Genomic DNA, 13,219 nt, shown 5'->3' with positions numbered 1-13,219 from the left:
GGATAACTAGAACCCAAGTAAATAACCTCCACAATTAAAAACTCATTATCTTTTATTCGAATCTAATTATCCTACATGTTCAGTGTTTAACACAATTGTAATTGAAACATCTCAGCACTGGAATTTTATTTCCACTCTGCTTCAATGTCCAGTAAAACTTATGTTTTACTTCAAGTACAGGTTTACCCACAAAGATGAGCCTTTTGAAAGACTTAATAATGTTTGATTTCTAATGTTCATGATTCCCGCCACTCACGCCCCACAACTGTACATTTGAATATACGAGCTGGGTCAACCTTTGCAATCCTACATTAAACTGTACCGCCAATTTTCAAATACCAAAGTGGCAGAGGAGTGTGGACTGTAAACAAGTTTATTTATTTCTACAAATCATTAAATAAACAATCCAATAACTATATTTTTAAGTCAGAGTACTCAATCGAACCTTGGGATCGTCAAATTTAAGATTTACAAGTCGTCTTTGCACAAGTCTTATCCTTTGTGGGTAACCCTGTCACAACACTATAAAAGTTGCTTGGTCAGTGCCGGTGTAAAACGTACTCTATATACATTCGGTAGGACTGTCCAGTCTGGCTACCCAATGTACAGTCGATCCAGCAAGTTTTATGCAATAAATGCAGTGCTTTAGCAAAGAGACACAGGGTTTCTCCACTATACGGTGGTATTAAAAAAAATCAATGTTTTTAAACATTTAATTTCTTTATACTTATTATCATTCAGTGATTAACAGTCAACAGCGTTATAATTGTCGTCTTCTCTAGCTCTATTTATCAACAATAATTTCTTTAAATCTATCCCCTGGGCCCTGGACATATTTGGTTGGTATCTTGGTTGGTAATATATTTTGCACCTAATGATATAATGAAGACGATAGTCACTCCTTTTTTTGGTTTTTACTGCATGTATTTTAAATTTTGTTAACATTTGATTTTGATTCTAGGATGTATAAAAAATGTACTCTTATATTTTTTAGACCTAAATGTCAAATGTACAAAGGGCGGAAAGAATGTCACATCATTGTTATCCTTTTGATGATCATGTGACGTGTATTTGTGATCAATTCTCTAGGATCATCAGATGTTCTACAGGTAATTCATTTAAATTGAAAATCTATTTTTAACTAGATACATAAAATTTAAGTTGGTCCAATGCATATCAATATCTTTATCTTTTTTCAGAAAAAAATCCAAAGTTTGCCTAAAAAATCTTTAATGAATTGTTGCCTTTAAAAATTGCGTTTTCACTACAGTGATAAAATAAAACAATCAATTAAACATTTTTTAAGGGATCATTTTTTTTCTGAAAATGATGAAGAAGTCTTCTAGGGCCAACTACGAAAGTAGAACCTAACCATCAAAAAAACCTTGAATTAGTTGAGTTGTATGAGGCCAACTCAAACATAACCTTGGCTACTTGGACCGAAATTTGCGATTTTTTTCCTTGCAAAAATTTGAACAAATACGGTAAAAAAGGGGTAGCAGAGTTCTCCTTTACAACCTCTGATATTTCAAACTTAGACTTGGTGACTTAACAGAATTCATAGTTTGAAATATCAAAGGTCTACGACATCGGGTTCCAGAGATATAACGGTAAGAAAATTAGAGTTTGTGACAAAAACTAGTTCCTTTCACATTTTGCTCCAAAATCCTGAGAGCACTCCAAAACCCTGGGAGCAATTCCAAAATCCTGGGAGCACTCCAAAACCCTGGGAGCAATTCCAAAATCCTGGGAGAACTCCAAAACCCTGGGAGCAATTCCAAAACCCTTAGAGGAGCCACCCCTTCCTCATTGATCTCAATATTATTAATTCTAAAGTTTTCCGCTCTGTTTTTACTTAGAAAATGCGGGAATGAGTTGGTTTATGAAAGGGGTTTATGTTTAGAAAATGCGGGAATGAGTTGGTTTATGAAAGGGGTTTATCTTTAGAAAATGGTGGCAATGAAGCAGATGTAACTGAAATAGTCCTGGCAGCTACTTTACTCATAGCGGTCATTCTCTTCTTCTTTAGGTAAATTTCATAGTAACTCAAGGGTCAATTCAAATATTTAACATGTAATAGTTATAGGGAAAAGGGAAATTGTCACTTATGTCCTAGGATGTGACAACCAGCAACTAGCTTCAATCGTTATATAACAATTTTTCAAAAAAAAATTCAATTTTTGTTTTCATTTCACGGGCAACGCTGGGCTCTTCAGCTAGTTTTATTTATTTAATGCTAAAGAATAAAATGCGTGTTTAACGTTGTATAATACTATTAAATCAAAACATTCCTATCAAGGCAAAATGCAAATATGCTATTGCATAATTAGAGATTGCACTTTGGCAATAGGGTGGCACTGAAACATATTTATAAAGTTACCATTTCTAAGTTGTCTTTAAAATTTCCAAAAAAAATCCGAAATTCCAAAACTGTAATTTGCCGATTTCGTTTGATTTGTTTAATAAAGTTCAAGCTTGGTCCAAATATCTCCGAATATTTCAAAACTCGTGAACTCTGTAAATAACCCAAATTTTTTAAACCTCTCAATAAACAGGATTTTTTATTTTTTTAAATTTAGATTTATTAAAAAAAGATTGTTTTGTATATTTACAAAAAGTTAAGATATAATGAGGCAAATCATTTAAAAGAGGGGGGTTGTGGCATGTTTAAATCACAACGGTACCCTTAAAAGCTGTGTCTGAAATATCAATGAAATTTGCGTAAATTGATTTTCAATTGTGGTTTCTTCCAAAAGTTACTTGCGTATTTTTAAAATATTAAAATTAAATACTAGAAAACGACGATATCTTCTAGACATGGTTAGACAAAGAAATAAAGGGTACCATCGTTAATCGGACATGTTCCTTTTGAAATGGAACCCCACTTGAAATTACAAGGACAGTCCCTTAAACTCTAAAGTCTATTTTCAACGTTCACGTCGATTTAGAAGTTTTTCTGTCGTCATTAACTTCGTATTCTTATTGGTTACCCCTGTGCATCCGATTTTTTGAGGCATGATGACCATGAATAGATTTGGTGGCCCACAGTTCTGTGATTGAATAATATTTTTAAGGAAAAATCTCTCTGAGGAGGACTGCTCAGGGGTGTATAAAAAAATTTGTCCAGAGGGGGGGGGGTGACATTTGATAAATTCTCCCGATGTATTTGTTATTAAGGGTTTCACTGTACACTTTTGTGTTGGATACAGATAGCTTTATCTCGATATCCACTGTAGGCATTTTTTATCGGAGAATCAATGCTTAATTTTTTCATTTCAGTTATTCCTCCCCTGACCAAAGCTCCAGTTCTTCCCTGATCTATGTCCACTTTAAACACTGACTGGGTATAAAGTCATCTTACCATGCGGGACATCGAATATTAAATTAATCTGCAGATTAACAAAAGTTCGAGATTAAGCTTTGATCTCGATATCGAGAAAAGTTGAATTAAAAAAAAAACATTTTTAAAAATTTTTCAGTTGCATCATTCACAGGATAGAGAAAATATTTCTTGCGAAGGATTTTCAGGTGGTTTATTGAATTTTTATGAAATATTTTCTTATTCATTTGATTTTCACATTCTCATTTTTATTTTCATAAAATTGCATGTCCTCTTTTTTATTGAATTTTTATGAAATATTTTCTTATTCATTTTATTTTCACATTATCATTTTTTTTTTCTTAAATTTGCTTTTCTTTTTTTTTTTTAATTTTTTCCTTTTTATTTTTTTTTCTTGAAATTTTCTTTTTTTTTTCATTTATTTTCACAGTTCCATTTTTGTTTTCTAAAATCGCATGTTCTCTTTTTTTAGATTTTATGTTTTCATAAAATTTCTTGTTTATTTTTTTCATTTAATTTTTGCCTTCTATTTTTTTTATTTTTTCTTTTTCAGCTTAGTTTTCTTATGCATAGAATTTTCTATCCACATTGAAATAACGAAGTTTTCAAAACTAATTTCAAGTATAGGTTTATGTTAAATGATTGAATAAAGAGGTTGAGAAAAGGAACTTTTATGAACATGTTTATGAACATGTTTATGAACATGTTCATGAACATGTTTATGAACATGTTTATGAACATGTTTATGAACATGTTCATAAACATGTTTTACAATACTATTTAAAATACATTTTGATACCTTTAACAACCAACGCACAACTTTTGGAATATATTTTAAATTTGCAGATTCCGGTACTTGAAGATTTTGAAACGGCTTGGAGAAAATTCAATAACAGACGAAATAATTCGACAGCGACACAGACTTCCCAGACAGGTTGGAATATAGACAGAAAGAAAGCTAGGATATAGACAAGATATACAAATGGACAGGTAGAATGGTAGACAGGAAGAAAGGTAGAAAGGTAGAAAGGTAGATAGGTAGAAAGGTAAAGGTAGACAGGTAGACAGATAGACAGATAAACAGGTATACAAGTAGACAGGTAGGCAGGTAGACAGGTAGACAGGTAGACAGGTAGACAGGTAGACAGGTAGACAGGTAGACAGGTAGACAGGTAGAAGGTAGAAAGGTAGATAGGTAGAAAGGTAAAGGTAGACAGGTAGACAGATAAACAGGTATACAAGTAGACTTGGAGACATGGAGACAGGTAGACAGGTAGACAGGTAGACAGGTAGACAGGTAGACAGGTTGACAGGTAGACAGAAAATTAGAAAGACAGAGAAACAGAAATACATTTAGACATGTAAAAAGGTAGACAGATAGAAATGTAGACAGGTAGACAGGTAGTCAGGTAGACAGATAGGCCGAAAAAAAGAAAGACGGGTAGACGGATGGATAAGTAGGCAGGTGGACATGTAGACAGATAGACAAATAGGCAGATAAACAGAAAGACAAGTAGACAGTTGGACAGGTAGACAAGTAGACAAATTGACAAGAAGTGAAGTAGACAGGTAGACAGGCAGACATGTAGACAGGTAGACGGGTAGACAGGTAAACATCTAGAGAGTTGTTTATATATATTGTAGAGGTGCTCCGCCTGACAATAACCCAAAACCAGACTGTGGTTGGTATAACCAACATCAACCAGCAGTTTAATCATCAACCAGGCAACAGAACAACCCTAGGATTCTCAAATATCAACCATTTTCATATTCAGGAATATTATCAACTAGTTCATATGTCATTGGTTTAAAAACATGTTTACTTTTTTATATTACAAATCAGAGTAGAACCATACTTACTGTAAAGTTTCAGACCTATAACACTTCTTAAAAATCTGTTATTGTAAATTCAGTTAACAGTGTTTATTCAAATTGTTTACAATTTTTAATATCTATGACAAAAACATATTTGAAAAGTAGTTTTTGATTTCGGTTAAACATTTTCATGTAATGTTTGAAACAAAGTTCCAATGTCTCTCTACAAATAAAAATGGCATTCTGAATGGGTTGATAATGTCCCTATTCAGAATAAAAACCTGTATCCTATCCTCTCAGTAGAACAAGAGGAACTGTATCACACCAACCCTCGGAGAAATAAACCACTCTATCCAACCCTTCCCTCTAGATCTCTATATCCAACTCTGCCCCTGGAGCTTGGAACCCGGAGATCTCTGTATCCCAACCTACCCTCCCTGAACAGGGACTGCATGACTCTACCCCCCAGGAAAACGAAGAGAGAGTCCTTCTATGTAAACATTGAGCCAACTCATCATCAAACTGAAAAGGTTAATGCATTTTATCAAGAGCATTGTAAGGGTAATATACAGTTCTTTTGTTTATAAAATTATGTGTGAGGCAAGGGGTGTTTTCTTGAAAGAACAAACCATGAACCTTTCCTCCTTTTGACACACTTTTGACAATGGAAAATAATTTTGAAAACAAAACTTTTTTGAACAGAGTAATTATGCACTATGCACATTAGGGACAAAGTATTACAAGGTCTGAAATGAATCCTGAATTCATTCCATAACAAATCTACGTTTTTACTGGAGCAACCAAAAAAATGTATTATTTTAAAGTAAAAGATATTTAAGGAAACCAATTTACAACGCAGCTAAAAATGCCGGAGTTAGAATTAAAGAAACGCGGAATAATAACAGAGAACTGATCAAATGATCGTTCCTAAGGCCGAATTTTAAGAATTTAAACCGCGTAGCTAATCCGCCAAAAACCGGTTCAAATTGTGCGCCAGTTCAAATGTTTAAACACTGAATACAATTCCAAGCGGAACCAACCATGTTTGAACAGCGTCTCATATTTGAGCCGCGGCTCATATTCTTGAAATTCGGCCTCTGAACTAATTTTCATTTATTATTTAGCGTTATGAGAAAAAAGAAGAGATTCCATTAAGAAGCATTTTACAAGAGGATCCCAGGAAGCAAGGAGAACAAGTAACAGAAGAAGATGTTTACCACACAATTGATTTCTCCAGTGTAGATGATGAGGAGACAGTGACAGTTCCTATTGAAGATCCTGTCGTGGTTGAAAATGATCAAGCAGAAATCACAATTAATAATATGTTTGCTACCAGTGATGCCACTGCAAATGAATCATTTAGAAACGTGTTCGTCAACTCTACAATAGAGGAAAGTGTTACAATAGATGAAAGCATTGAAGAAGATAATGAGAGCGGTGATGAATCTGAGGAAAGTGTGCCCAGGGAACCATCAACTAGCTCCCCGGATGAATCTGATGGTCAGGAGGAAACTCCTGGATTAGCCAAGGAAGCTATAATTCAGAAATATTCTACCCTTCACAAAGATACCAGTCCAGATAAATCATTCGAACCATCTAACAATACAGACTTGTCTGGAAGATCTGAATCTGAACCTAAAACTCTCTGTACTTTCCAACCCTATGATCAGAACAAGGAGATCTTAAAACCAACTGAACCAAGAAAAGATCCTGATACGTATTACAGCCAAATATTAAAGTATCCAATACAAACTGAAGATCAGCTTGAAAGACAAGATTCTTGCACTGGATTAGGTTCAAAACCCTTTGCTGATCAAACAACATCCAGAGCAGGGAGTTTACGATTGAGAAAAGAAAATTCTTCTGAGAAGGATAAAAGTGATTATGTGGAATATTTCATGAACAACTCTCTTCATAAGTTTAATCAATGGGAATAGAACAGAAACTTAACCACAGCTTCTGCTGAAGGAATAAAGACGCGTAAAAAATATGAAGGGACTGTTAATGGGATTTTATGGAAACCTCAATTTAAAATACCAGATTCCCAACTGTACATTTTAAACTTTTTTCTTGTGAAAATACATTGCCGTTTTTAGCTTAAAAAAAGATACACATGCTTTCCATTCCCCTGCTGCATAAATCCTTTTGTGTATCCCCAACCACCATTGATTTGTCAATTTACAGATGGGGATCGAAAACAAGGATATATCCATCATTTTTGTTCCGACATAGGTTCTATAAACCTATGTTTATAGAATACCAATGTGACTCACTAAATTAATATTTCCCTTTAAAGTCAAATCATTTTAATCATTTTTTAAAATTTGTATTACGCTGCTACGTATGCAGGGGACCTCAGCGTGACAAATATATTTTGGTGGGAAACTGTTTGTTAAAGAGCACCACACTGAGCACCACACTTGATTATATTGAAATATTAGAATTTTGTATTTTTTTTTAGATAAAATATGTTCTGGGTTAAGCTGTACTTTCGCCATCACATCATGTCTTTGTTTTCGCCGTTCATTATTGTGCTAAAAAAAATGTGCATCCACCCCTGGCGTCTTTTCTATTTTCACTGTATTCTTATATAAATAAATATAATAACTATGCTTATAAAATAGGCAGGCAGGCAGGTACAGCATGTATGTAATACAACTTGTAAATTAATTGGTGTATCAGAATATGAAATGTACAACGATGAGATTAAAGTCGTCTTCAATTTAGGAAGATTTTAAAATTGCTTGATTTATACCGTCCCACGAAAGAAGCCAGGAACAAAACAACTTAAACGTCGTCTTTGATTTTTAGCATCATTTACTGCATTTATTTGTCAACATAATTTTAGAAGTAACATTCTAGAGATATCATCACAAAATATCTCTCGTCCCATGGCATTTCCAAAATGTGGTCTGCCTTTTTGTGCATAATTGATGCTCGAGGGCCGAGATATAAATAATTTGTTCAGATTTCGACAATTTGGGTTTTATTTAACAAAATTGAAATCTGAAAACAATTCTTATAACATCTCCAGTAAAATAAAAAGGTCACACCCCACATTTTTGAAATGCCAGAACTAGGAGGTTGACGGACTAAATGTCACAAATAAATTCATAGACGGCTTTCAAGTCATCTTGCTTTTTTATGTTTCGTGAGACATCCCTGTTGCTTTTTACACATATATTTATGTTATATTAAAAAAGAACCTAAAGTATTTGAAATTTGTACTCAAGTTTGAGCTTTAAAAGAGAATATTGAAACCATTTATAATATTAAAATTGACAAATTACTTTAATTCTATTTATTTCTTATTATTCATTTAATATTTGTTAGGCGAGAACTTACAGAAAATAAATATAAATGATTTGGAGAAACTATAAAAACAAAAAATCTTTGGCTCTTGGAAACTGTTTAAAATATTGACACAACTTTGTTTTTCTTTCTGGCAGAGGAGAACATGAAGGAGAGGATAGAGCAGAAACCTAGGATGGCAGAGGAGAACATGAAGGACGAAGGAGAGGATAGAGCAGAAACCTAGGATGGCAGAGGAGAACATGAAGGACGAAGGAGAGGATAGAGCAGAAACCTAGGATGGCACAACTTTAGTAAATATTGCAAATTTGTATTTTAAACTACTTATGATTTTTACAAGGTGCAGTATATATACTTTGCTTGTATGGGTGTCTGTCTATTTGTTTGTATCCAATAAACGTCAAAACAACTGAACCGATCGGACCCAATTTTTTTGTGGGACCTCACATGACCCCAGGAAAGGTTGATGGATGATCAAAAATTGGCCTCCAACGAAATTCCATTTCCATTAAATTTTAAAAATCCACGATTTTTTTCGTTTTTGTTTTACAATGTATAAAAAAAGAAAATGTTCACAATTGAAATAGAAGATTGGCGCGAAGCGCCCAGAATGCCTTGTGGGAAATAAGGGACTACTTCTAAATCGTCTCAAGTTCCACACATTTGTAGTATTATTGTCATTATCAATTATCGGAAATCGAAGACGACTTTCAAGTCTTCTCTTAATCCCCATACTTATTAGAACACTCTGAGTTTTAAAGAGAGAGGGGTTTTGGTCGTAGTTTAAAAGTAATTTCAAGTGACCCCCCATTTGTATAGAGTTACATGTACGAATTATATCGGCACTCTTCAAAACTTTGTCTGATCTCAAGAATACACATAAGATATCCATTATCTTCTCAGCATAAATCGATCACTTTCAACTGTGGTTTCTCTTTAAAGTCAACAAGAGAAAATGGTCTGCAGAATAAACATTATTCAGGGTGAAAGCAACGACTATTTATTTCACATTATATTCGAGTGATAAATGTTTTAAAGGAAAATTACACTTACAGTCCCTTTGTTGTATATGGTATATTCTTAAAACGATTGAACTTTAAATTTCAATGTTGAAAAAAAGTCTAATTTCTAGTGTTTTATTTAATTTTCTAGTATTTTAGTTTATTTTCTAGTATTTTATTTTATTTTCTAGTATTTTATTTATTTTTTAGTATTTTATTTTATTTTCTAGTACAGTGAAACCCCTAATAACGAATACATTGGAAGAATTTATCAAATGTCGTCTTGATAATTTTTCAATGAGTTTTATACCATATTACGTAAATTTCAGTATTTGCGAAAATAAATAAATAGCCATATTTATTTTCACCTTTTTTACGATTTATCTTTTTATTTATTTCTAAGTGTGAGTTAAAGTCCCTGTGTATAGGGTCCCCTTTAACAGTTACAGCAGTTATTTATAATTCATCCACTATAGAGTCCTTTTACCCACTATATGTGTAGGTCTATGTATTCCTGATCCAGAAGTACTTTCCGGAAGTACTTTCCTTTACTCCTCTTAGACTGCTGTCCGATTTAATCCTATTTCTTGATATTTTTCAATATTAATCTGCAGTTTCTAAGGGCATCAGTTTCCTGTAACTTTAAATGTATGTATTTCATGCCCATAATTATAATGATAAATTTTTGTTGAAAACATAAAAAATAGTAAGAAATTGAATTAAAACTGATGCGCGAGGCGCCGAAGAAAGATTTTGTTATTTCTTACTTATTTGGCGACTTCTTATTAAACATGTTCCACAAACATGATCATGATAGAAATAAGGTTCGGCACACCTCCTTAACATATTTCGCCCCCTCCTCTCGTACCCCCCCCCCTCATGATCATGATATAGAGTCAATATAGATAGATGTATTATTTTTATATATTCCATGTTTTAGCCAAATTATGTAGCTTCACCGACCTCGGCTCTCTTAACCCTATCTCTGATGGGGTACTTGAAAACCAGGATATGCTTGGGGGGGGTCAATTTGACCCCCTCCCCCTCTAAATCCCATGTTTGATGTCCAAATATGACAAACGATACATCATTGGAAAGCTCTTGTGCTCTAGTTTTAGAATCTGCAAAAAAATTTGCAAATTTGCAAAAATTGTATTTTTATCGCAAAATCCAGTTATATAGTAAAAATTTCTGCAAAATTTTAAATAATCTGACAAGTGGAAGTGGGTCAAAACAAAGATTTAGTTTGTTACAAGAAAAAGCAGTTATTCAGGCAGTGTGCCTGAGGACTCAGGCAGTTAGTATTAAAGCCCGGTTTTAGGCCTAAAGGGAGGGCATTGGGTATGTAGAAAAAGTCAGAACATTTTAACAGCCTCAGACCAATACTTTTTGAGTTATGTAAAAAAAACTACAGGGGGGGTCAAATTGACCCCCCCCCCAGCAGGAATAGGGTTAACATAAATTGTGTTGATAGTTGATACCAGTAATCCAAGCCAAATAATTTAAAGTTTTTGAATAAAAGATTTTTCATAATTTTCTTTAAAAATAGTTTTTAATAAAACAAGGTTTTGGAAAATGATAATTAAAAATGTAAATTTATATTTTGACCAGATGGTGTATTTTTCGACCAACGCAAATCCGCTATACTCCACTTCTGACCTTCCCCAAATCCGCTATACTACGTACACATCCTACCTACTAGTACGTGCTTTTAAACCTCTAATAATACAAAAATAACAGGTCCAATATTGCAGTATGTCGGAAAGTTAGAAGGTTAGAAGTTCAGTAGGGGGGATGTTGCGTATAGACGATTTAACATTACCTTTGACCATGCTTTCTCCCCCTGGATACATTATATACATTAAACATATTAAACATTCATATTTTAGAACAATTTATTCAACTCTGATGCAGTCACTCAACACACTCAGTGTTGCATACAATCATTATTATCACTCAGTGCACTTCTAAAAAGTCATTCCACACTCTAATGTCACTCGTCACTCAGTAGATGTATTTAGAGTCACTCGCCGCTCCAGTGTATCAAGCTAAAGCCACTTCACTTGGTGTATTAATTTAAAGTCATTCACCAAACAGTGTTAGTACTTAACTTCATTTATAATTCAGTGTATTTCAGTGTACCACTTAGCGCTCAGTGTATTTCTTTAATGTCACTCACCACTCAGTGTATTTCTTTAAGGGCACTCACCATTCAGTATTTTTATTTAAAGTCACTCGTCACTCAGTGAACTTCTTTAAAGTCACTCATCACTCAGTTTTTTTATTTAAAACCACTCAGAGTTCAGTGCATTTATAATCCGTCACTCAGAACTCAGAAATCAGTATATGAATTTAAAGCCACTCTCTACTCAGTGAATTTATTTCAAGCCTGCATTCACCTCTTTGTGTATTGCAAGTTAAGTTTAAATATTACCGGAGATATTTAGAAATTCGTTTAGATTTAATTTCTTTTTAAAACAGAATTGTCGAAATCTGAACAAAATTCTTCATATCTCCGGTAATATTGAAAGCACAAGAAAGGTAGACCACATTTTAGAAATGCCAGGACTTGGGGTATTTAGTAGTTATTACCTTGACATTTTACTTCTAAAATTATTTCAAGGATCAAAGACCACTTTCAATTCGTCATTATACTGTCATGTTTCTTAGGACACCCTGTATATTAATTGATGAAATAGCAAAGCTTTGAGGGATTTACTGGCTTTACGGAAATCACTGTTCAAATCCAAAAAATGATGAGGATTTTCTTGTTTTTCTATTCAACACTTTATTATTTTCTATCGGGGTTTCACCATAAATTTGCTACTGACACATAGCATATATAAAATATAAAATATGCTTACAATTGCAGGTCCAATCATGGATGTAAGGAAACAAGATTATCCTTTGTAGATAAGTTTGCAATATATATTCATTTTGCAGATCTGATCGAACACTACGAACATGTAAATTATGTTTGATTGAGAAGAATTAGGATGGGATGTGGATCAAGCAATCCTTCTCAGGTTAGAATATTCTAAATAATTTACGAAGACGACTTTTGTGCAACGACTTTTAATTAACACAGAACAGGTAGCTTAGAAGGATCATAAACGTGGTCCTGCCTGAGGAGCGAGGGAAGGCAACCTCCCCCGCACAGCATCCGAACCTCATTTTACCTATTTGCGGCAGTGCGCGTCCCCAGAGGACTTCCGAACCTCCCAAAACAATCTTCCGGGAAGGATCTTCCATTTATAATCGTCAATTTCTACTTAAAACGGGACTAATTTGATTATTTAACCACGGTTATAGTCGATCAATAGTATCCTTAACATTCGAATAAGTTGGGGTCATTGTATATGTCGTGCACATAATTATCTGCAGCGTTTTTAGAAACATTTTCCAACATGCTATTATAGTCTTTTTTCTTTTGTAAAATTTCTATTTTTATCATGAAAATTAGAAAACTTTAAAATACATTTGAAGGACGTTAATGGAGCTCCGTGTCCTGTAAATTCTGGAAGCAATTTAAGCCTGTAAATGTTGCGTTTTAAAGGGAGTGTTCGCGAAAAATGAAAGGGGGTATAGGCACATGCCGAAAAATAAGCGCTTTTGATCGCTACAACCTTTTGTTATAGTATTACAACCTTTTGTAATCAATTATTTTTCGACGCATTCGCATATAGTTGGTATTTCATAATATTTTGCATTTGTTTTATACATGCACTGAAAAACGCCAACTATATACAAA

At 33.7% G+C, this 13,219-nt stretch overlaps 1 protein-coding gene across 1 annotated transcript; it reads left to right on the top strand.

Moving 5' to 3' along the window:
* Positions 1–998: 998 nt before the first annotated feature.
* Positions 999–7,767, top strand: LOC111717212 (uncharacterized). Its single transcript, XM_023492730.1, has 7 exons — positions 999–1,109; positions 1,948–2,029; positions 3,480–3,528; positions 4,187–4,274; positions 4,985–5,115; positions 5,428–5,685; positions 6,280–7,767. The coding sequence occupies exons 1-7, from the start codon at positions 1,001–1,003 to the stop codon at positions 7,090–7,092; spliced, it is 1,530 nt and encodes a 509-aa protein (XP_023348498.1). The 5' UTR covers positions 999–1,000; the 3' UTR covers positions 7,093–7,767.
* The last annotated feature ends 5,452 nt before the right edge of the window (positions 7,768–13,219 follow it).

The sequence above is a fragment of the Eurytemora carolleeae genome, unplaced genomic scaffold (genome assembly GCF_000591075.1).
Source record: "Eurytemora carolleeae unplaced genomic scaffold, Eaff_2.0 scaffold1032, whole genome shotgun sequence".
Lineage (NCBI taxonomy): Eukaryota > Metazoa > Arthropoda > Copepoda > Calanoida > Temoridae > Eurytemora > Eurytemora carolleeae.
Note: the sequence above shows the minus strand (reverse complement) of the source record. Positions and strands in the feature narration are given on the sequence as shown.